This window comes from Vicugna pacos, chromosome 4 (genome assembly GCF_048564905.1).
Source record: "Vicugna pacos chromosome 4, VicPac4, whole genome shotgun sequence".
Lineage (NCBI taxonomy): Eukaryota > Metazoa > Chordata > Mammalia > Artiodactyla > Camelidae > Vicugna > Vicugna pacos.
Window position 1 is genome coordinate 39,284,141 of NC_132990.1, and position 25,914 is coordinate 39,310,054.

At 40.0% G+C, this 25,914-nt stretch overlaps 1 protein-coding gene across 1 annotated transcript in view; it reads left to right on the forward strand.

Annotated features, from left to right (window-relative positions):
• Nucleotides 1-9,123: 9,123 nt before the first annotated feature.
• The window catches only part of GDA (guanine deaminase), an 83,435-nt gene continuing 66,644 nt past the window's right edge, over nucleotides 9,124-25,914 (forward strand). Inside the window, exon 1 of the mRNA XM_006209363.4 lies at nucleotides 9,124-9,619. Within this exon, the coding sequence (XP_006209425.2) occupies nucleotides 9,497-9,619 (123 nt within the window). The 5' untranslated portion in view covers nucleotides 9,124-9,496. The remainder of the gene's footprint in view (nucleotides 9,620-25,914) is intronic.

Genomic DNA, 25,914 nt, shown 5'->3' on the forward strand with positions numbered 1-25,914 from the left:
TTTCTAAGACTCCATGATGCTCCTAGTAGCGCAAGGATCACTGGACATTTAAGGTCTTACAGCAGATGATCTTTCCCTAGAAAAAGATTTTTCAACCTCAGCACTACTGACATTTTTGACTAGATAATTTTTGTTGTGGGGGCTGTCCTGTGCGTTGCAGGATATTTATCAGCATCTCTAGCCTCTACCCACTAGATGCCAGTAACAACCCCCCCGGTAGTGACAACCAAAAAATATCTCCAGATGTTGCCAAGTATCCTCTAGAGAGCAGATCATTCTTGGCTGAAAATCACTGTTCCAGACCCATTTCTCTGCATATCTGCTCTTCTGAGCTAGTAATTAATAAGAAGTTTCTTAGATATTTATATCTTAAGCATATTTTAACCATTGCACTTTATGTATCTAACAGACATCTGCAATATGCCAGATGCTGCATTAAGCACTGTGGCTACAGTGGTAAAAGAGATAGAGCCAGTCCTCACAGAGTTAGTTCTCTGCTGAGTGGATGTGGAGGGGAGATGACCCCAGAACCATGGTTTATCATAGTTAACCTGTGTTTCTGTCTGTTTCCACCATTATCTTGTGAGCTTCTTTAAGGAGACAACCACATCTTTTAAAAAATCTTTTGGTTCCCAGGGCTTAGCTAAATGCCTGGAATACAGTAGGTGCTCAACAAATGTTTGCTGACTGAATGAATGAGAGGGTAGAGGATTGGGTAAGGGTGGGAAGGGGTAACCTACCCAGCACATTAAACCACCACTACAACAAAATCAACCATATTTAGACTGGGGAGGGAAGAAAATTTATTTAGTTTAGTTTTGTTAGGTCTCATGGAACGTTAATATCATTGCATCTTTCCATAGTTTTATCGTATGTTGTTTTTATGAGCATTGGTCCCTTATCCTAACACTTGTAGGAATATTAAAAAATATGAACCAGGCATGGCTCCCTCTTTCTAGCACTTTACCTTAAGGTTAACAAATAAAGATTTGACCTAGAGAAATAATCAAAGCAGGGCTTTTTGTTGAAGCTCATTTGAATTAGGCATTTTGGTATATTTGGTCTAACTGTAACTTTACTGGATTTTGTTACCAATTTCAAGATGGCAGGAGAGGTAAGTAAGGATTGTGAAGATTAATGGTCAAATTGACGTCACAGTGCTATTATGTTTTAAGTCATTACAACATCTCTCCATTGAAGTAACCACATCAATACATCCCATATCTGGAAATGACTATAATTTACATAAAGTAAGTAGATGGCAAATAGAGAAATTCCTTCTGGCACCAAGTGTTAAATATCGGAGAGTAAGGAGGAGGGTCTAGCTCAGTGGTAGAGTGCATACTTACTGTGCTTGAGGCTGTGGGTTTAATCCCCAGTACCTCCATTTAAAAAAATGTTAATTAAATAAATAAATAAGCCTAATTACCACCCCACCCCCAAGTAAATAAAACAAGTAAATAAAAAAAATGCTTAATGTCTTTCTTCTAAGTCATAATGGCTGAACCTCAGACCCAGATCTGTGTATTTAGTCTGTAGATAAAAATTAAAAGAGTAGTTCCACCATGCAACTTATTTTTAAACAGATCCCTTCCACTTATGATTCTTAGTGTGAGGACAAGAACTATTTCATACTTATTTTTATATCCCATACAACGCACAGCATATTATTTTACTTATAACTTTGAGTAAAGAAACCTGTACTCATCACCTCCTCCTAAACATCTGCTGCGTTTGCTACCCAGCATCCATTCACCTTTTCCTGAACACTGTACCTCAGCTTGTCTAGATCACCACGCCTTCCCCACTGTCGGTTCCTGTGCTGTAGGTCCCCACCCTCCAACCTTGAGGGGTGGAGCATGAGAGTCTGGTCAAGGCATCACATCTCACATTGCTCCCTACAGTGATAGTTTCAGGACCGGACATTGGTCCAGTTGGGGCAACTAAGGCAAAGAATTGTTGTTGTTGTTTTCCTGGAAATTTGGGGGGAGGTTGCTTGGTTTTTCCCTCACTGAAATTTAAAGAGTATAAAGTCTAAAGTTGCCACCATCTTGTAGCCATAAGGAGAGAGAGAGCAGAGAATCGAGTCTATGTGAAGGAGGTGGGGGTGGAAGGGAGAGAAAGAAAAACTACTGGGTGCTCTAGATACTGACTTAACCTGCAACCAGGCTGTGCCAGCCATTGAAACCATGGAGTTTTTGGTTATGTGAGACAGTAGTTTCACGTTTGGCTTAAAAAGTTTGAGCTGATTTTCTGCCACTTTGATCTCTTAGTCTTTACTTACACATGCCTCAAACTCAAATTACATTTTCTTTGTTTCACAGCATATTATAGTATTAGGTACATTATGGCAATTTTAGTGCTTGGAGGGTAGAAAAATAAGAGGTTCTGAATTGGGGTTTTAGGGTATATAATGTAACATTGCTTCAGCTAATATTTACTGAGTCCCTGTTGTGTGCTGTTGCACAAAGAATTCTGAAAACACGAACCATACTTACAAAAGCAATTAGAGAAATTGCTTCTCTTAGATGTTTTTTTCTCCCATTAGGGCTAGAATTTTGTTACAAATATAATTAGTGGCTTTTGCATTTCATATGGAAGAGTCTTCCATAAATGGTAAGTTCCTTCATTCATACCTAATATTAAAAATCATCCCTTTAGAAATATGCAGAGAGGAAAGAATTTTTGACATTTATAGTTTCCCAAATAAGTTTAATCTTATACATTCAAATAATACTATAAGGATTCCTCAGAATTTTTTTTCCCTTGAAAACATCATTAACTTATCATTTAACTTGAGTTTCAATTAGTCTTCAATTTCTATATCCAAAGGGGCACTAATTGTATAGCTTCTCTAAGGATGGTAAAATTTGGCTTTCAGCTAGGGTGGGGCCCAAATTTGACATGGCTTCTGGAAACATGGACTTTATAGACATGTGACAGCTGTTATAGTATATTGAATATCATGTTGTTAGCTGGGGCCAGCATTTTCCCAACTTTGGAACCACTGTCAGCTCATGTTGCCTTGAACTGTGCATTCATATCCATGAGGAAATCCATCTTTCTCTGTGGTCTCAAGAATTAACACCTAAATAGTATTAAGTCAGTCCTCTGGGTCACAGTCATTGATGTGGCATGATGGATATGTGTAAAACAAACTTTTTTAGTTCAAGGCAGAAAAATTAACAACTAGTTCCCCAAAATATGTGCAATCATATCATTGATTCTCTGCCCTACTTTGGTTTTTATCAACCTAGAGTCCCAGGACACTTAGGAGGATTATTCAAACAACTTCAGAACTATGTTCCTTATTTCTGACATTTCACAAAGACTAACAGAATTTGTCCAACTTGAGATAGACAGCATGGGCTAAATAAAAGGTTAGATCTGCTTTCGTTTCAAATTATCTTTGCTCAGCATGCTAATACTAGACAGTTTGTGTTGATCAGAAGCTTCGATTAGTAATTAATTTGGTTTTTAATGAAAAACAGGGAAATAATTTATTCAACAAAAATTTTTATTGATCATTTTATCTTGTCTTCTTGATGGATAAAATGTTTTAAAACTTACATTTTAGCAGGATAAATAAGGAAATGAGTCCTTGAGAGTAAAGAAGTATGGAGCCAATGAAAGTATATGACCTCTCATCTTACAGGTGAAGAAACCAAGGCCAGAGATGTGGAATGACTTTCTCAAGGCATCACTGGCTAGTTGTTGAACGGAACAGGAACCTATAGATATTGATTCTATCTAGTGCTTATCCTTTGATATTAAATATAGGGTAATATAATCCATGTTAGGGCAGAAATGTGAACAGAGTAACACCAGGTCATCAGTAGTATCTGCTTTGAGTTTGCTGTCCTGGTGGGAATTTGGCATTAGCTAATCTCTGTTAAGGTGCTATGTGATTTTAAGGACCAGCAGTATGAGCGAGCGATGGAGACATCTGCTTACATGGTACTGAAAGCCTTCTAGCCAGGAAAAAATTTCTCCTGCACCAGCCTGGCATAAAACCGGATCCAAGTTGAAGCACAGTCTTCTTGTTTTGACAATTTCCTTTCCTCATTAAAATTCAGGAAAAATATATGCCTTTTTTCTGAATTTCTCCAAATTTAATTGTTGTTCTCCAAAGTAGAGGCACCTTTTCTCTAGCTTAGTTTTCCCTTCTACAAATTTCTAGGCTGTCTGTTAGCCTTTGTCTTTTCTATGCTTGAACTTTTCTAAGAAAACCCCAAGGGTGCTAAATGGTGATGATATATCCTGGTTGTAAGATATGAGTATTTTTTTAAAATACTCAAATCTTTGAAAATTAACGTATCAATTTTACAAAAGTAATAAAGTAGCTCCTTAAAAATATAGACTTCTTTAAAACAATGTTAAAGAAATCATGTACTTCAGTACTGTTATATATGTGTCACTTCAGCTTCAGCCTTAAGTGTGTTTTATTATATTCATATTACTTGCAATTTGGTGTGTAGTATATATGATAATATACTATTTGCCAGTCATGCTAGGGAAATGTTATGGTACTACTATGCAAATGATTAATTCCTACTCCTAAAGGTGACAGAGAGAAAAATTAGTATAAGTTGCATATGGGCAAGACAATATCTGCCTCATATATTCTCCCATCCACAGAGCCTAGCAGAGCACCTATCATAATATAGATTACCAATAAGTATTGGCTGAATGTAAAACAGAAGAAAATGTGTAGGGGCTAGTACTATATTCTTATAAAAATTGGCTAAATGAAGATTGAGCCATGTCTCTGCTGCCATTAAATGCAGAAGTGAGATACAGACATAACTACTGCTGTACAGATAGTGATTTGGTGGTGGGAGGGAGCAAGGGTGCTCCTTTGATGGGTATGCAAACGCGTGTTCCCACTTAAGAACTACTAAATCAAGACCATTATGATTTGCTATCTATCAAGGCTTCCTACTCAGAACAACACAGTTTTAAAAGGAATGCATTTATCCCATCTCAGGTTTTTGGTGTGTGTGTGTTTTTTCCTGAAACATAAAGAGCTTGTCAGAGTTTCCATGGTGAACATGGGGCACCATGGAAACTGATAGATTTAGCTACACGAAAAGAATAAATAAAATAGGCAGGCATTTATTTCACTGTGCAATGAAAACTTCTCTCCTGGATAGGAGAGGAAAGTGGCTTCTCATTTAACCCGCCTGCCCTTCACTCTCTGTGCCTCTTGAAAATGTGAGTTATTTTCACGAGATCATTTTGCTGACTTACGCTAATTGGATTGTTCATCTCCTCAAGGTCCACTATTCCTCCTTTGGTATCTCTTCAGGTTAGATCTGTGTCTCACTGGTAACTGTTGAAAAACCATGTACAATGTGAAAGTTGTAGATGACAACCCGCAATGCAGTGACCAAGCGAGTCATGGCAAAATTGAATGGAAAATTCTTCACAGTCTACTGTGATGAGACAATGAGTGAGAATAACTGGAGTCAAAACCCAGGTCGAACCTGTACTAACTGGGTAGGGAAGCCAGTCACTCTGAACCTCAGTTCCCCAGCTCTGAAGTGGTTAAAATATGTCCTCTTCCTGTTCTATAGGGTTGCTGTGAGGTTCAAAATGAAATAGTAAAAGAGAGAGCTTCTTTAAACAGTCACGTTCAATCTAGCAGGAGAGACTGACTAACTGCAGGTATAGTTACACTAATAAGGTGATCAGAATGTCAAAGTTGATCAAGCTGTCATCCTGTTCTTTGCTTCAGGCAATTAGATGTTCAGTTTATACTGATCCCACCCAGTTGCGGGTGAGTTTTGAGACCACTTGCCTCCAGCTAAAGTAGGGAGAAATGTGATCTTAAAAAATGAAGCTTTTCAGTTTTCCTGTATGTTTGAAAATTTCCATAATAAAATTTTGGAAAACTAAATAAATGAAATAAAACTTTAAGTCTAGTCTCAATGAATTGCTCACCATTAGCACATACCTAGTATGGCCTCTTATTTTTTTTTAATCACTAAAATATAGACGATATAGCCATCTCTTGAAATTCAACATCTATATGTCTGTTGAACAGCTACTATTGGTCAGGCAGTGTGTTAAGGGGATACAGAGAAAGAAGGGAGGGAAGATGTGGTCCTTAAGGAAACAGCAATCTCCTCAGGGAGACAGACTGATAAAGGAATACTTACAACACCCCACAAGCTCAGAGGAGGAGCACTTAACACTTGAGAGAGAGAGGAGGTGTAAAGGTTTCCTGGAGAGGGGGTGGGGATGGGCAATTAAGCTGAGGGATTTAGCTAGGGGAGAGTGGGCAGTAAAATGAGGCAGGTGCAGTGTAAGGTGACATAAGGGCGATGCAGGCAGAGGTTGTGAGCAAATGTGGGATACTGAAAGGAGAAGAGCCTGAAGAAGCAGCCAGGGCTTCAGGAAGCATCCATACCATGGAGAGTCTCTCTTCTTCCATTGGAAGTGATACATAAGGATAGGTGCATACCACTGTTGGATTTCCTTTTGAGAAATTGAGTTGGTAAGTGTTGGAAGGAGCCATTACTGGCAGGAAACAGTGATCATAGACAATTTTGGTGTGAAATGCACATTGAATAATAATCTCTAAAGCTCTTTCCGTTTTAATATTGCATGAATTTAAACGTGGGCTTTAGAAAGAGCTGAAGAATAGGAACTGCTATTTTCTTGAGACTTTGGAGGCACAGTAAACACTGTTTTCACATACTTTGCTCTGGTCAGAATAACTATTTTAAACCAGAGAATGGCTTACAGAGTGCTTGGGCTATGTTTCAAAGGCTAATATAAAAGCTCTGCACTCCTTTCTTCCTCCAAACCTCAGTAGCCCTGAGAACATTTCCCTAGAGATAACCAGGATGGGAGCCAAAGTTTCAGGAGGACCAGCAATTTAAAGGAGTCCGAGGGTGGAGAATGGGTGAGACTAGTTGGGAAACCAAGACTTCCTGATGTGTGGGCTAAGCTGAGGGTAATTGGATCCTGAGCGAGGTGCCTACACCTAGGCTGGGAATGGAAGGGAAACTGTGCCCTACTTGGAAGAACTAACACTTCCCTGAGAAGCACTAATGCCATGTCACCCAGAGGCCCACAGTCATATCTTCTGTTTAAGAAGATTAGCTTTATTCAAAGCTGCAGAATGATTAGTCATTCCATAATCCACACATAACAACTTCAGTAAACATTAAAACACAATTCCCCAGCAATTCCATTACCTCAACAGAACAATTGCCATTGTTTGATATAACTTTTAATTCTAGCCCTTACACCTATAGGCTTTTCATGGTGTTAACCATAGCATAAATGCCATTTAAAAAAACACTTTATTATATGTAATTCCAATATTGCTACATAGACCTGCTATTGTTTTTAATAACAATAATACTCTATTAAGTGGATAGATTTTAACTCACTAAACAAGGTTAAATTGTTGGACATTTATGTGACTTCCATTAAAAAAAAATTAGCTGTACCTATACCAGTACATCTTTTAGAAACATTTAATTGACAGCTCTTTTACAATAAGCACCAGACATTTTCTTCACTTTTCTTTCTGAGGTTTGTGTGTGTATAAACCTAGAGGATGTCTTCCGTGTGCTGGCTGCAAGGAGGGAATGTGGTCTGCAGAACCAGGAGAAAATGAAAGAGAAAGGTCTGACATCTCCCAGAGGCAAGTAGCAATGCTCTCAGCTTCAGGGCCTCCTAGTCTGAGTTCTTGTCAGGGTGAAGACCAGCTTGGTGTTCTAGGGACTGAGGAGTTTCCTGCATCTCAAGACTTTCAGTGGTAAAGCAACAAAGTCCCCCATATACTGGGGTGAGTTGGTCACTCTAGGCCTTGGTCTGTGGGGAGGGGAAGGAATTGAGGGGATGAATCATTTAAGCCACTCCTGTGTCATAAAAGCAGCAGAGAAATCAGAAAGCCTGCTCATGCACAGCAATGTGAAACTCTTATCCTTTATGTAGGAACCAAATTAGATATTTATCTCAAGTTATTGCTGTGCTTCCAAAAAAACCATTAATTAATTTTTTCATTTATTGAGTAAATATGTGTGAAAGATCAGGCACTGTTTTAGGCATAAGAGCTCTGTTCTTGCTTCCATTACTCTCTGTGTGTGTGTGTGTGTGTGTGTGTGTGTGTGTGTATGTGTATTGGGGGAAAGGAAGCAGAAATAAATGAAAAAGCATAAAGTAAATGAGGATGGATACAATAAATGCAGTGACAAAAATAAGATAAATTAATGCAATAGAAACTGCTGGGGATGGAGATGTGCTAACTTGGTGTTGGAGCGAGGTTACTCCAAAGAGCTGATGTTTAAGATAAACCAGTGATGAGAAGGGCTGGTCATGTGAGCATCTACAGGATCTACAGGAGGCATTAGTGGCAGAAGGAGGAGCATGTGCAAAAGCCCTGAGTGGAAACCAGTTGTTCTTCCTCGGGGAACTTAATAAAGGACTTTGTACTGTCAGGACAGAATGCTGACCTAGAATCAGTCTTAGTAACCACCCAGTTCAAGTTCCATCTTCACAAACAAGGATGATAAGAATGCTGAGGTCCACTTGCATTGACTATAGCCTCTTGATCCCTAATCCAGTACTCTTTCCACCAAGCCATGCCACACTGCCATTTCTAGCTACTTGGCTTGAGTACTTAATTTTCTCCTTCTGTACAACTGGGAGTAAATCAAAGAGATTCATTTATTTTGGGTTTGAGAAAAATTGGAGTTGGAATTGTTTGTGGGTGTGCACAAAGGCCAAAACATTGGCCTCAAGATGAAGAGAGGAACGTTGTGGTCTGGGTGAACCTTCAGTGGTGGCCTCCCATAAAGATACGCTTCCACAGCATAAGGTTAGGACAAATTCTGCAGCCCACCGAAACTGAAAATGAAACGAGTCGGTAAGGTAGGCAGCCCTAACAGACCTGTCACTGGCATAGAACTGGTTTGTTTCAGTTCAGACCTTGTGGGTGATAGAGGTTGAAAGGTCCAGGGTGTGGCCACAAATAGCTCTACAAGTTTAAAGGGTTGAGAAAGCAGGTCACGCAACTCTGGGTGTGCCAACTAAAAAAGGTTGAGGATGTTGGGGGCCAGGGACAAAAGCAAATTTAGTGACCAGTTGAAAGGTACAGGGCTGAAATCCTGAATCCTCACTCCTTCATCTCCCGCCCCCTGGGTGGGTGACAGCCACCACGGATTAAAAGAACTGCAACGTGAACGGCGATTTTGGAAACTCAAAGAGTTAACGTATCAAAAACTAAAGCAGGGGAGGAGAGAAAGACGGGCGCCAACCTACGGGAGAAAAATCCTATTGGCATCGAGGAGGCAGGGAGCCAGCCCCTGGGCGCGGCCTGCAGGGGGCAGGCAATCCAGCCGGCAAGCGGGGGCAGGACAAGGCCGGCGGAGTCCGTGCCGGCTCCGCAGCTACCCGCAGCCGCAGGGAGTCCTTGCCGCGCCTCCGCCGGCTGCACCCGCTTTGGCCCGCGGACTCCGTGTTGCGCTCCACCGCTGACATGTGTGCCGCCCAGATGCCGCCCCTGGCGCACATCTTCCGAGGGACATTCGTCCACTCCACCTGGACCTGCCCCATGGAGGTGCTGCGGGATCACCTCCTCGGTGTGAGCGACAGCGGCAAAGTAAGCGGGCGCGGGGTCTGGCGCACTTCGACGGGCGGGCGGACGGACAGGTGGAAGGAATCTCGCGCTGTGCGCTGCGAAGTCCGGAGTTCGCTCGGTGCCGAAACGGCGCCGAGGCTCCGGAGTTGAACTGGAGTGTTTGGTTCTTGGGGAACCTTGGCAGAGCCCTGGCGCTGGGTTTGTGGGCTGGACTGGGAGTAAAGTGTTCCTGAAGTTGGGAGCCGTGGAGTACTCCTACCTCCGATTGGTTCGACAGCCGTCCAGGCTGCGGTGGAAGAGGAGCGAGGCTGTGCCCTCGCGAATCTAAAGAGATCATCAATAAATTAGCACTTCGTTTCATTCATTTCTCTGTCTCAGGCGCCTGGCACAGTGCCTAGCACAGACAGCCTCGGCTCTCTGTAAATTTGATTGAATTTACTATGACGATAAAACAGAAGGGTCACTTGATCAGTGCTGTTTAACCCTTTCAGTACATTAGAATAAGCAAAGAACTGATTTCATTCACCTGATCATTCAGCAGACGAGTTACTAATAATTCAGCCTAGACAACTTGTAATATTAGAAAGAATAGTCCGGGAGAAATTACCCCCCCCAGCCATTTGCATCAAAGCAAGCAGTTTCCTTTTAAGGTTCAAAATGTGTTCTATGAGTATATCTTCCACACATCTGTTTCCAAAATCAGGATTTCTACAGACGACATAGATAACTTGACTGTTCTGTACACACCAATGGTATTGGCAGTGGCCTGTCCAGTTTAAGTGAAAGCCATTGCATTTTTAGAAGAAAAAATAAAAATAGTGATGGGATATTTTTTAGCTTTTCCCCAACTACCGGTTTAGTTAGCAAAAGTACATATATTTGTGACTTGTCAGCTTGAAGACGCTATTGCTGACTAAAGATGCTTCTGAGCTGATGACAATTTTGAATTGTGACTCTTACATTTGGGGATAACTAAACCTTGTTTTCTTATGGTGCTTAAAAATCTATACTCTGTGCATATTCAGGAAGCCTGCTGTTGTGTTTCCAAGGCGATGAAACTCTCAGAGCTCCCCCAAATGGGGAGACTCCAAGAAATCCTGAGACTGATGAATTGTTGCCTTGGGTTCTTGACTCTCAAGTTTCAGGGAGCCCTTAGGCTTGGGGCAAGTCCCAAGAAGCAAAGGAACAGAGACTGCTAAACTGAGGAAAGATCAGAGGTATTTGCTTAATCACAAGGAGATGTTCAACTCTTACGTTTCTGTTTAAAATATAAATTTCCATATCCAGAATTTAAACTGATAGAATAGCAGGCAGGAGAATTGGCTTGGGGACTGGCTTTCACCAGTGGAGAAGAGGAAGATAAAGAAGTAATTCATCTAAAAATTTACTATTTCTAGGGGTTGTCCAGAAGAACTGTCCTGAACATGCAATTAGTAGTTGAGTCAGGGAGCCTATTCGTAACTAAGGAGCATACTAAAGTTATACATTTAGAAAAATGCCGTTCCCCCACAAGATAAAATTAATGAGGAATTGGATACAAAGGTGAGTTAATCAAGTTGATTAGATTTACAGCATAAAATGCCCTAATCTGTGAATGGTAACTATTTATTGCTATGTGCAAGGCAGTTGATTCCTGACTGTGTGTAAAGGTTGGATGTCATATATATTTCAAGGCTTGATTTCCCCCATTTTGAAAGTAGAAATGCCTCCCCTTTAGAGTTGCTGGGATAAATAAGCTATTTATTAAAAAAATTTCAAGGTTCTTACAGAAAATTATATTCCCACGAAGCAAATAAATATGCAGAATCATCTTGATCTTTACATTTTTACTGAGTTCCCAAAGCTGTTCTCAAACCTTAGGATGAATCAGAAACATCTGGGGTGCTTATTAAAATGCCAGTTCCTGGACGTCATCCTCAGAGAATCCGACTCTGTAGGCCTGGAGAGGGTCCCAGGAAGTGGCATTCCAACAAAGGTCCCTGGAGATTCGGACACAGGTAGTGTGTGGATTACATTTCGGGTAACCTCAGTCCACAAGTTGTGTGATGGAACAAGTTGTATGGGGTCTTGGGTGCTCAGTTCTCGATTTCAAGCCTTGGACTAGGGCAGCATCTCAGAGAGAAGGAACATGACTTCCTCTGTCCTCCCTCTCCCTTCTAGACCTCATCTTTCATTTCATGTAACTTCAGTTAGGCTCAGAGAATGGTGATGACTAACTACTTTTAATTCATTAATTAAAGCTCACTCAAAATTAAGTTAATTTTAAAGATTCTTTAATCAATATTTTAGTATTGGGCATTTTGAATTCAGAGTTAATTTTTCTATGCAAGGGGAATGTAGCTTTTTAAAAGAAAAACTCCAGCACGTATAATTCATTTGCAGATAGGTAATTAATCTTGAGACACTGTGTGCTCAGATATTACTAAATTACCCGATTCTTCCCACATGCAACAAGGTCAGGTTGACTTTAAAGATACGTAAAGATGTCTTGGGTCTTTTATACACCCTTACCTGGAAGCAAGATCGAGGAAGAGAATCATTTTTGTGGTAGTGCCCTGGGGTAGCAGAAGTAAGTCCTATAGAGAAATAGAGACCTGAGTTCAAGTCAGGTATCCACTGCTTATCTACTCTAAGTCCATGGGTAAGACACTTAACTTCTCTGAGCCTCAGTCTCCTCATTTGTAGAATCAGATTTACTTTTGCTAAATTATTAAATAATGTATGAAAATGCCTGTCACTTACTGGATGCCTACATACAATGTTCATTTTGTCCCCTTCCTTCCTCTGTACTTAGCAAATCCTTAACATCTTGCTCACGGTAGCATTTTTGCATTTTTTTACATGGTGGCACCCATGCAGGCCAACAGGTGAAGGAAGCCATGCCCTGGGATGAACCATGTGGGAAGAGGGGGAGGTCACTGGACCTCTGGTATGCAGTCTCACTGCTTATGCCACTGACCCACTGTGACACAAAGATGCAGCTGGGAAGAAAGATGTAAAGAGCATTTGCTGCCAGGTTCACTAGCACATTATTTTCAGTCTCTCTTTTAGTCTTTAGTGTGATTATTTCCTCTTAAAGAAGGGGAAGTTGAGACTTGAGAAATCATGCATCCAGAGATGGATTTTCTGAATTAACATGGCCAAAGCCATATTCTCTTTACTAGAGCGAGCCACGTCCCTAAGGCACAATCCCTGACCTCAGTGAACTTGCACTTAGACTTATACCTGTAATAAAAGTGAACAGATTCCTGAGCCAAAGACTGGGCTCATTGCTGGAGATAACACTGATGAATGAAATGTGCAAACTCTGCCCTGCCCTTATGAGATAGATCATCTAGTGATTAACAGAATCTGCTATGACCTGTCAGAACTTGAGCTACTCTGGGGGTGGAGAGAAGGCTTTCCTGAGTGTGAAGTGACATTTAAATTGTGATCTGAAGGATGGGTAGAGTTGAATAGGTAAGGCAGGCAGGATTGGAGATGGGGAAGAGCCTTCTAGGTAGAGGGAACAGCCTGAGCAAAGCTCTGGGTAGGAAGGAATGATAGCATCAGGTGGTTAGAATCCAAAGTTCTAGGCAAAGGATAACACAAGGTAAGGCTGGAGAGGTGGTCAGGGCAAGATCTTGGGGGGGGCATAGGGAGTCGGGGGAGGGCTTATGCCATGACCAAATTTTGCATTTTTAAAAGATCATTCTAGCTTTAGGATAAAAAATGCATTGGAGAGGAGTGTAAGTGAGGAGATCAGATGGAATCCTTTTGCAGTAGTTTAGGTGAAATGGGTGTGGTTTAGAAGAGAGAGGCAGTGTAGTTTATCAATTAAGAAATGAACTCTTAAAAGTGCCTCTATCACTTACTACCTATGTGAATTTGAACAAGTTACTTAATTCTATTTCCAAGTTTTCTCATGTGTGAAATGATGGCAATAGTCTACTTCATAGGGTTGTTAAAATGAATAAATGAATTAATAATTTTAAATTACACAGAATAATGCCTTCCATGTAGCACGTGCCCAGTAAACATCAGCAGTTATTATCAGCAATGGATATGGAAGGAGGTGGACAGAATTGGTAACTATTTAAATCAAATCAACTGGATTTGATAATAGGATTAGAAAGATGTTTGTGAATGTATTAAATAGTATAATGGGATACAAATTGGTTGGTAATAGGAAAAACTTGATGAAAGAAGCCAAAGTTGAACTAGACATTAAAGAACACATAGTATTTGAACATGCAGAAAAGGGTTAAATAGCTTTGGTGAATGGAATGAGTCAATGTTCTTTAATTTCCAAAACTATTAGGAAGAGCAAGAGTTGTATTTTCCCTGAGACTGCATCATCATCATCTTGCTTTGCCAGGAGTTCTCATAGCGTGAATCTTAGTGTTTCTGTTATCATCTTTTCCTTCTTGAGTAGGTGAAGACCTTTCTTCTTCAAGCTTAGGGACTCAGAATATTCTATAATGTTGAAGAGGAATTTAGGCTAAGATATCCCTTCTGAGGCTGCTGAATCAGAGCTTCACTTTCATCAGAAACATGTGTTCATGCCCAAGTATCACATTATCATCTTGTGAAGTCCCATTTTCTGGAAGGCATATTGCTTTGTTCAGAATGCTTGTGGCAGACACTGTAGGTTACCCACTCAATAGCCATTACCACGTCTGCCTTATTAACTGACGCTTTTTGAATTTGATCAGCCTGTAACATACTTGGCTCATGGATACATCATAGTGTAAGCCAGTTGTGGTAATCATAATCCCATTTAGATACTAATTTTTCCAGCTTCCTGGTAGCTAAGGGTGGCCAGTAATGACATTCTGGTATGCAGAAAGTCAGCTCAGAGACCTCTGGAAAATGTTTTTCTCCCTAATTGGTAGACACAGATGCAGGAAGTGAAGTCTCCCTTTTTTGGATGCTTTCACGTAAGGACTGGAGCTGCTGCCGCCACTGTTTGAGACTATGAGAAAAAAATTAAGAGGATTTCAGAGGCACTAACCTAGTCCTTCTTTGAACCTCATTGAATACATATTTGAATAGCATCATTGAATAGTTAACTATTCCTGGAACTGCCTACTACTTTGACTTCTTTTGCAAAATAATGAAATGTCTTTTATTGTCTGCACCTCTGTCAGTTGCAGCCCAAAGCACCTCTAACAATCACACTGCTTTTCCAAGGAATCATATTATTTTTCAAAGGACTGCTAGCTGCCTTCTCCTTTTCCATTTTCTATCTTCTCCTTATTGGCCCAGAATATCAGTGTCTTTTCAGGCCCCCGTGTCAGTAGTCAGGCCCAGCCAGCTGAGCTCTGGGATGTCTTTGTGTACACTGCTTTCCATCTTCATTGGCCCTGTCCAGCTTTCCACTGTCTTTTGCCTGCAGTGTTACAGGAACCTCCTGACTGTTTTCTCTCCCTCATTCTAATGTCTTCTCCTCATGACTGACAATTCCTTTCTTGCAGCCTGGGTAGGATTATGTATCTTCTCTTTTGCAACCACCTATGGCTCTCTATTGCAGCTAAGATCCAGTTGCCCCTGGAAGAAATTTTAGGCGTGACGTTTGGCCCCAACCTGCTTTTATAATCCTTCCTCCTTCTCCATCCTTCTCTCTGGCAAATGGGAGTAGGATTACCATGACTGGTTTATACCATGAGGTACCCATGATCTGAGGGATGTCTATCCATGCCAATTTCTCACTGTTTCCCAGCACATCATATCTTTTATGCCTCCATTTTTTTTTTTTTGGTGCCAATTTCTCAGCCTGGAATAGTCTTCCTTTTTGTAATCCCTTTTCCATTCCACCTCTGTCAAAATGAAATCTTGCTCTTCCTCCAAGGCCCAATCTGACATCTCCTTCTTTCCAAAGGCTTCCCTGGCCACCATCCTCCAGTTGAAATAAATTACTCTTTTTTTCTTCCATTAAAATTTTGTATATATATATATTCAAACCAGTGTTTTCCTGGTGGTTAAAAGCATGTCTTCTGGAGTCAGGCTAGGTGGACTCAAATCCCAACTCTGCCACTTACTTGGATAGATTTCCTAACATATTTGAGCCTTGGCACCCTCATTTACAAAATATGGACAACACTGGCACCTTGAAGGAGTGGTGAGGCAGATGAGATAATGTGTGTAAAGCACCTGGCACATAGTAATTGCTCAATAAATATTGGCCATTGTTACTGTTTTTCTTTTGCTAAAGTAATTAGCTTTATAGAGTGTTCTCACTCACTTACTGATTTAAAGATCTTTGACGAGAGGGAGGTGAAATGGAGAGAAGGTAACATTTATTAAGTCATAATTTGTGTCAGACACTGCCAGATTCTTTGTCCATCAACAGTCCTGAGATGAGACAGCATCATTATCATTGTCTTCTTCACTGTTCCTACTTTACAAATGAGAAAATGGAGGCTCAGAGAGTTAACTGACTTGGCTGTAGTCACAGCGAATAAGTGGCAAAGCCAAGACTCACACCAAAGCCTGTCTAATTTCCAAGGTCCCAGCTGCCTTCCCTCATGAGGAGGGCTCACACTCTATTGTCTTTAAGGCTCTTCAACATTGTCTTATTGTTTTAACACAAAGTAGGTGGTCAGAAAAGTGAATGTGATGTGTAATACAGAGACATTTGTATGTGATAACTACAAAAAAAAAAATAAAAAAAAAGAGAGATGCTTCTAACCCCAGAAATTTAAAAAAAAAAAAAGATTTGACTTATTCTTTGAGGCCTTGTCTGGGCATGAGTGGAGTTTGCCACTCCTCTGGTTGTGTAAAGTTGTCGATTAAGTCCTAGAACTTCTTGGCAGTCCTGACTGATGTGATGCTGTGGCTGTGAGGCAGCATAGGTGTATCTGACACATGACTGAGTTCCTGGGAGGTTCTGACAGGTGCAGAAGTGGTGGGCAGGATCTCCTCTGGGCCTGGACATGCCCCTTGACTTACCAGGCATTGATCTGATTATTTAGGGATAAAGACCATGTGGACTTACCTCCCCTGCAAGAAGAGAAATCCAATTGGCCATGTATTTACAACCACCCTTTCTGTAGGAAGGATTTAAGGCATCTCCACAGGGCACAGGCAAGTTGTGATGCTTTTATACATTTATGAGAGAAGAGTCAGTCGTTGACATAAAACAAAGCTAGGAATTAGATTTAAAGTGCATTGTGAGATGACATACACTCTTATTGGCTTCTAACTTTCCTAGGATACACGCTACCTAGTTAACAATATCTGTACTAAAAGCAGTTGCTCAAGAGGAACACACATATTCTTGATGCTTTGTTCAGACAGGAATTTCTTCTAGATGGACAGTGTATCTTATGATTATACTTAACAACTTTCCTGTGCAAGGTAGAGCTTCCTAGTATTGGCTCACAAATAGGACCATTATACCTGTACAACATCTCTATTCAGGCTTTATTTAAATGCTTTCAGTGATTAATATAACAGGAATGTATTGATCTACCCATTTGGATGCCAATAATGTTACTTTTCCCCCCTATTTCTCAAAATTAAAAAAAAATCAACAATGTTTTTCAAATTTTTCAAATTTCTTTTTTTGTGTGTGTGTGGCAGAATTAGGTTTATTTATTTATTTTTATATTTTATTATTTTTTTAACAGAGGTACTGGGGATTGAACCCAGGACCCTGTGCATGCTAAGCACACACTCTACCACAGAACTGCACACTCCCCCAACTATTCCTCAAATTTTAAGAGAACCAGTTTGAGCCCTATTCACACAATTATTGGAAAGTCCATTATCAGTCATTTTCGGACTTCTGTTTTCTTCTGCTCTGTAAGGATTCTTGGAGACTTTTATGACTCCAAGCATCGATTCATCCCTAGATATTGATTCAGTTATTTATTATGTCCCAAGTGCTGTTCTTGTTCTGGTATAGAGCTGTGAACAAGACAAAGCTGCTGACCTCATGGAAGTTCACTCCAGTTTTGAAAAGGGATTTCCAGATGTCCAGTTTTAATTGAGGAAAACCCCTTATCTCTCCATCCCTGGGGACCTTGGCTGTCCTTCTCCTTTGTGACCACATGATGCTGCACTTGGGTGCTGATCCCAGCCATCTGTCTGCTGTTACTGTGTTGTCCTGTCTAGGCCGGCCTTTCCCAAGGTCAGCTCAGTGGCAACTCCGCACCTCTGTGCTCAGCTTCTTCTAGAGCCACTTGTGCAGACTGCTGTGGTCATGTGGGTCTTAATGTTTAGCTTCCCCTCTAGGGAGGAGAACCCTGTTTCATTCTTTTGTCCTGTATCCAAGACACTGAGAAAACAAAATACAAGATAAATTCTCAACTACAACAGTAACTTTTAAAAATAAGAATTTCATGGTACATTTAAAATAATTTAATTTAAAGTAAGATTTTAAAAGTTTGATCAATAAAAAGATAAGTAGCATATTTTTTAAATTAAGCAGTTGTGCATTAAAATGCTATATGAAAAATAGGAAACAAATTTTGTGTGTAAGTCATCTTCTTACATTGCATTGGGCTTATAACCCATGACACTGGGTTATAAACTCGGAGACAGGAGGTACATTGATGGTGTTATCGCTCCTGTTAACTATAATAATATCGAACATTTTGTTATACACTTGTTATGTGCTAGGTCCTGTGCTCAGTGCTTTGCAAAACATCATTTTTCTGACTATTTTTTGAGGTGAAACTGTTACCGATCCCTTGTTATGTTCTTTTCCTACCTGATTATTGTTCACATTGTTAAGGCGAAATTACTTTCTTAGCAGCAAACAGAAACTTTATTCATAGGCCAAGGAAAGGAGAAGGCAGAACTCATGCTCTAAAAGCAGCTTTTTCCCATTCTAGGCAAGGCAAGCTTTCTATAGAAAAGGCTAAAGGAGGTTATAGGATGCTGTGATCTTTTGTCATCCTGATTCATGGAAATAGATGGTGATTTTCCAGAATGTGGCCCTCCCCTCTTTTCTGCCCTTGTATGATCCTTCAGTGTCTGGGTTGTGTGTCAGTCTAATCGATATGGCATGGGTGGGAGGAGGTCTTATTATTACAATGAGATGGTAAGGAGCTGTAGAGTTTGTCCCAGTTTTGAAGTTCAGCCAGTTTATACCGGTTTCTCATGGCTAAGCCTTTTTGTTTTTGTTATGTAAACATAACTAGAAGATACTGTCAGATTTTGTTTCTCTGCAAGTTTGCCCCAGGAGGGGTTTTATCAGAAGTGGGGGACTTCCTTGCCTCCTTGCCTGAGACAGGTGCTCTTGTGCTTTACAGAGACAGTTTAGGTACTGATTGAGGACCCTTGGTTGCTCCCTTCAGTGACAAAACTTTCAATTTATTTTATTGACAAGAAAACTGAGACTCAGAGTGTTAATCCTAACTCTGAAGGTTAGGATAGCCAATGACTAAATAGCCAATGACTACACACTGGGTGACTTCTCTCTCCTAAAGCTATAGTGTAGCTCTTTATTTTCAGATAGTCAAACAGCAGAGTTACAACAGTTTCCCCTACTTAAATTGTTAATACAGATTCAATTGTTAAGAGTAGAGGTAAAGACAGATTCATCTCTTCTAATATACTTTTTTAAGACTGAGCAATAAATATTGATCATCTCCCTGCAAAATCTTTCTTTGACATTGCTTCCTGTCTTCTAAAAAGCCTCACTCTTTCCCTTTTTGAAGGCATTGTTTAGTTGACTTGATCACACTAACTTACTAACTCTAAAGGATAAATTACATTAATTGTAAATTTAACTTATAGAGGGGAGGGTATAGCTCAACTGGTAGAGCTGTGCCTAGCATGCATGAGGTCCTGGGTTCAATCCCCAGTACTTCCATTAAAAAATAAACAAATAAATAGATAAACCTAATTACCTATCCCTCCAGTTTTTTTTTTTGTAAAGTTTAACTTCTAAGTAAGATGTTTTCCAAAACCTTTTGACTATTAAAGTTCGTGCCTCTGCTTGTGAAATGCTTATTTTTTTAAAATCATGAATTAGTTATTTGTACATTGTTACCTGAAACCATTTCACAATACATACCCTTCATGTCTTCTCTTCTCATCATGGCTCTACTCAGGTTGGCATCACCATGAGATCTCCTGTAGTCACAATGCTTTTTCTCTTCTCAGCCTGTTACTGGGTTTTAAATAATTATTTTGATAGAATGAATTTTCCTTAGTAACCTCCACCTGAAAACCCAACCATGTTGCTCTCAATTTATCGACCAGCTGTTGATTTGTAAGTTAAAAAAAATCTTTGCAGACTAAAGCAATTATAGGCAATTCTAGTTTAAAGTGAGTTCTTCTAGGCTTACCTGTATTGATACAGGAATTTTAAGAACCCAAGGTTTCCCAGTAGTTTAGATGGATAGATAAAAGTGTATCAGATGACCATATGACCCCCTCCATTCACCCACACCCCTATATACACACATATAAAACACATTTCTGGAAGGCAATATTGAAATGAAAAACCTAAATAACATTAACTTTCATAGAGTAGGACCAGAGAGTTGGGGATGCTGAGAATTTTTACGTTCCACCTTAAAACTTTCTGCATTGTTAGCTTTTTGTGCTTTTTTTGTTTCTGTTTTACTTATAATTTTACGTAAAATTCACCATCTTAAAGTGTTCAATTCAGTGTCATTTAGTACATTCACAGTGTTGTATAACCATCATCACTATCTACTTCCAGAATATGTTCGTCACCCCAAACGGAAACCCTTTCATCGTGAATCAGCCACTCCCTATTCCTCCTCTCTTCCTCTTAGCAACCACTAATTTGCTTTCTGTTTCTATAAACTTGCCACTCTGGATGCTTTATACGGATGGACACATTGAATATGTGACCATTTGTGCCTGGTGTTTTTCACTTAGCTAAATGTTTTCAAGGTTCACCCATGTTGTGGCATGTATCAGAACTCCATTCCTTTTTTATGGCTATATAGAATTCATGGTATAAAATGTACGACATTTTGTTTATCAAGTCATCAGTTGATGGATATTTGAATTGTTTCCACCTTTTGCCTATTGTCAATAGTGCTACTATGAACATTTGTGTGCAAGTTTTAAAAACCAGTTTATTATTAACCCTTGGCTCCTTTGTGCCCCCCGTTCTGTTTGGCACCTTTTTATGGCTCTTACTTTATTTTGTGAGTCTCCCCCATAACCCAGCCCTAAAGGCAGGGGCCGTGACTCAGTCACTTTTGGATCCACAACTCCTAGCACATGGTAGGCACTCAGATGAAGTATCTGTTGGATAAATGGTGCTTGGATTTTTTTTTTTTAACCGCAAGATAACCAGGTTGGTAAAGTTCACTTTAGGAGTCACCAGAATGTACAGCCAACTAAAAATATCTTCCAAATAATCAGTTGTTTGAATAAGAACTCTGAGTTTTTCTAATCTGGATGATCGATACAAGGTATTTGGCCACTGGGAGCTGTAATTCATTTCATGTCCTCGTAAGTAATTAAGAACCCTAGAAGAGTAGATTCTAATTGGAACTCTGAGACTTCATAAAGTTCTCAGATGCCTTTACCTTGGACTATGTCAAGGATCTGGAATAATGTAGATTATATAGGCCTGCTTACTCCCTTTGGTTTTATATTATGGTTTGTTAAGTGTTCACTTCTTCATAAGATGGTAATTTACTTGAAATATTGCTTATAAATTGCCACTTAACAATTTGCAGTCCTGGAACATGGTAGACCCTCCATAAACAACAGCTCTTATTGTCCATCTCCTGCCCCATAATACTTGGTACTTTAGCACAAAATCAGCATTCAGTAAATGCTTCTTAGTGAAAGAATGAATGGAATGGGCTGCTTTACTTTGTAAAGTGTTCCTTTTCATGCCCAGGTAGTCCTGGCTGTATAGACAGGAAATTGTTAATCAGCATTCTCAGCTGGTTGTAGCCAATATGTGTGAAGGTGAAGGTGTGCCTTCCAGTAGTGGGGCAGATTTTTCCCTCTGTGCTATTTAACCTGGAAGTTGTTTCCCTTCTGCCATGTGGAGGGTGGTCATATGTAAGCCCTAACCCTTTTTGGAAGTGCGAAACGCAGGGAGAAGCCGTTCCAGGTCCTTGGGACGTGAGCATAGTATGCATTCATTACCCCTGTGGAGCTAGTACACTTAGAATTCATAACAGCTGATAATGGCTGATGAAGAGAAAAGGCTTAAAGAGGTTTGGGATAAAATGGCAAGCAAAAGAGATGCAGATCCTGCCTTATAATCACTCAGAGTCAATAATCAAATAAGCATGAGTAGGTATATGATCTCTACAAAGGAAAAATGCATAGTGCTTTGGAGGCGTGAAGCCAGAGGACTTGGCTTAATTTGAGGAGGTGCTCCAAGATACATCCCTGAGGAAGTGACATTTAAGTTGAGTCTGAAGTTTAAACGAAAGTTAACTAGGCAGAGAAAAGGAGGGGGAAATGCCTGTGCACAAACCCAGTGGGGTGAAGGAGCTAGCAGCCTGTGGTGGAAGATGGATGTGGAAACAGATGAAGTTAGACAAGCAGGAGACGCGTCAGTGTCTTTATAGGCCTTTCCCTTTATCCTGAGGGTAATGGGAAGGCAGTGAAGAGTTTCAGATAGAGGAAGATAGATTGGATTAGCATTTTTCCAATAGATGAACAATCACACCTGTCATCAAAAAACCCACAAATAACAAATGTTGGTGAGGATGTGGAGAAAGGGGAACCTTCTTACACTGTTAGTGGGAATGTAAATTGGTGTAGCCACTATGGAGAACAGTAAGGAGCTTCCACAAAAAAACTGAAAATAGAACTACCAGTACTTCCACTCCTGGGTATATAGCTGAAGAAAACAAAAAACAGTAATTCTAAAAGAGACATGCACCCCAGTGTTCACAGTAGCATTATTTATAATAGCCAAGATTTTGGAAGCAACCTAAGTGTCCATCAACAGATGAATGGATAGAGAATATATATATATATAAATAAATGAAAACAAACCATACACACATATATATATGCAAGAATTACAGAATGGAGAACAAATGAGAGCAGGGAAGGAGTAGTTGCTGGAGGAGATTAATTGGAAGATAATTACAGTGAAACACAAAAGAGACAAAACAGGTGATAGAGTTGGAGAGAAATGGGTACACCTGTGAGGCACTAAGGATGCAAAAATCAATGGTATTTGGTGATAGTTTGGATGTGGAAGGAGGTGGCAACCTTCTCAGGTTTCAGGCTTATACAACTAGATGGACGTGGTGGCCATCACAGAAAAAGAGGTCAGACCTTGAGATCTGTTTTAGTCATGCTGAGTTGAGATGCCCTTGTGACATCTACGTGGAGATGTTAAATAGGTGTTGGCATGCAGGTCTGGAGCTCAGAGGAGACATCTGAGTAGGGGACAGTAGAGTAATGGTTGAGAATAGGAAGTAAAGTCCAGTGGTTGGGTTGGATGAAGAGAATGAGTAAGATGAGAAGGGCAGAGGAAATGACAAGAGAGTAATGTCATAGAAGGCAAAGGATGGGGATACTTCAAGATGGAGGGAGTAGAGCAAATGCAACAAGTTACTGAGAAGTAGAAGAGGAGTTATACTGGGAAAATACACAATGGATTTAGCAACCTGAGATTATTGTTGACCTTAGGAAGACTTATTTTAGTGGAGAAGGTGGCAATCAGCATGGGTGAAAGATAAGGAAATACAGATGATGATCATAGACAATTCTTATGAGATAATGAATGTGTAATATTTCTATTTATCATAAAGTGCCTCCAACAGTAATAAGATACAAATAAGTTACATATGTTTTATTCCCCAGTTATTTGAGGGCTCTTTTACAAACATTTGTGCTTGTAAAAGTTACATAAGCATGCTAGTTTTGCCCATTTACAAATACTTAATTTGAGTGGATGCCAAAGCATTGGCAAACATATATGTGCCAGAGATTAGAATTGGTTGCAGCCTTCTTAATAATCATTTTACTATCTGTATGCTCAGGCCACTCAAGATGGCTGTTTTCTTGCTCTCTGTATGTCCCAGCTCCACCAGTGCCTGCTTCACCTACACCCTCCTCACCTGACTGACCTTCCTGCGTAATTGCCCCAGGCCACAGCTGTTTCTTATCAAAGGGGTGGTGAGGGGCGTGCCCCTCTGCTGGTTTCCCTGGTAACCTGTGAGCCAACGTGACTTGACGTCAGTTCCCCTTATAACTGTTCACCCCACCCCCCCCGGCCCACTGGGAGGGAAAACTTCCAACAAGTCTTGCCTGCCGCCTACGGCACCCGGTGGGGTATCACTCCAGGACCTGGCTTCAGACATGTAAGCTCCCCCGTTCATTAAACCATTGATGTCTCTGTCGCTGACTCTCAGCTCTTTCTTCAGGCTTGAAGCTGGGCAAGTTCAGGCCTTGCAGACCTGTGGGGTGCAGCCCAACTCTATCTTACCTTGGAAATGTAATTTAGCATCTCAGTGTCGCTGGAAACCTTGGTATTCAGTCTGATTTTTAAGTGTGGGATGCTAGTATTAAAGTTATTTTCATTTTATTAAGATCAAACAGGGAAGGCATAATTTTTCTGTAAGTTTAAGATTATTTTGAAATTAAAACAAACAAAAGCAGGTAAGATACTAGAAGCAGATGCTTCCTATATTTAAAATGCAGTTTGATTTTAGGGAAGCATTTTAGACTTCTGCCTTTTCTAAGGGAATTAAGAAAACCTCACCTCCTCCCCTTCTCCTGCGTGAATCACTGCAAGGAAGATTTAATCCAGCTGAGAAAAACAACAAAAATGACTCACATTTAGAAGGAAAACTACAACCCTTAAGGGTATGAATGGAGGCATGAACAATCATCCTTCTTTTCTTTCTCTATCCAGACAAGCAAGGAGGAAGGAGAAAAACAAGACTTATGCTAGATTTATGCCAATTGAAATTAGAATCAGGAAAACTATCCGTGTAATCTAGACAGGATTGGATGCTTCAAAAATGCCAAATCATTAGGCAGAGAAAGTGAGAAGACAATAAGAGAAAGATGTGGAAAGGGAATGATGTAACAATTATGATGATATAAACACACATTGATTTACAGTTTTTATGTCTTTGGACTTCCCCATCTTTCTGTCTGAATGCCCTTACCCCTCATTCTTCCCCATATATACCTTATCCATCACCTCCTACAAAAAACAACATGGTTTTTCTAGTCCTTGCTGATTTCGCCTTTCTGTTTTCACAGCTGAAGTTCATAATGCCAGTTTGGCGCTTAGAAACATGCCACTGTGTATTGTTTTCAATTTCGTATCTGCATGTAAATTGTATTTCCTCAGCCTGAAAATAAACTCTTGAAGGCGAGAATTATTTCTTGTACATGTATCTGAATCCTTAACAGTTTGATGGGCATATGATGTATGTTTAAACAATATATGTTGCTTGAATTGTTACCAGGTGAAATGTGTTACTGAACATGACAAGAGGTAGGCCAAGAAGTGTGTTTTATACAACTTCCTACCAAATCTTGGCATTTTTTTCCCTCCTAGCCTCTGTATGTAATGATTTGATTGCCATGTACCCTGTCACAGGCCCTTGGTGAGCACAGGTGTGACTTTTCCAGATGAACGTCTGCATCCCTGAAGCTGCACGGTGGTGTGCTGGTCAGTATCACTTAACTAGCCATCAAGTCCATCTTGCCCTTTAGCATCAGCACCTCACTGCAGTTTCTGGTCCTTTTTGTATATGCAATAATTCTTAAGAAGTAGTTGAAAAACAACCCACACTTAGCAGTTTTATAAAATGTCATAGGGTTCTTGAAAAATTGATGATCCCAATATCCATAGCAGTACTCTTTACAACAGTCAAGATATGGAAGCCATCTAAGTGCCCCTCAACAGACGAATAAAGAAGATATGGTAAAAACATATACAGTGGAATATTATTCAGCCATTAAAAAGTGAAATCTTGTCATTTGTGACAACGTGGATGGATCTGGAGGGTATTATGCTTAGTGAAATAAGTCAAACAGAGAAAGAAATAGTGTATGTTTTCACTTATATGTGGAATCTAAAAGAACAAACAAGTAATAGCAAAACAGACTCACAGATATGAGAACAAGCACATGGTTGTCATAAAAAGAGGGGCAGGGAGAAGAGTGAAATAGGTGAAGGGGATTCAGAGGTACAGACTACCAGTTGTAAGTAAGTCACAGGGAGTATATGTACAGCACAAGGAATATAATCAATATTTTATAGTAACTTTGCATGGTATGTAATCTATAAAAATATCAAATCACTATGTTGTACATCAGAAACTAATAAAGTATTGCAAGTCAATTATACTTCAATTATAAAAAATGATGAGCAACTGACGATGTACTGCTATCAAAGC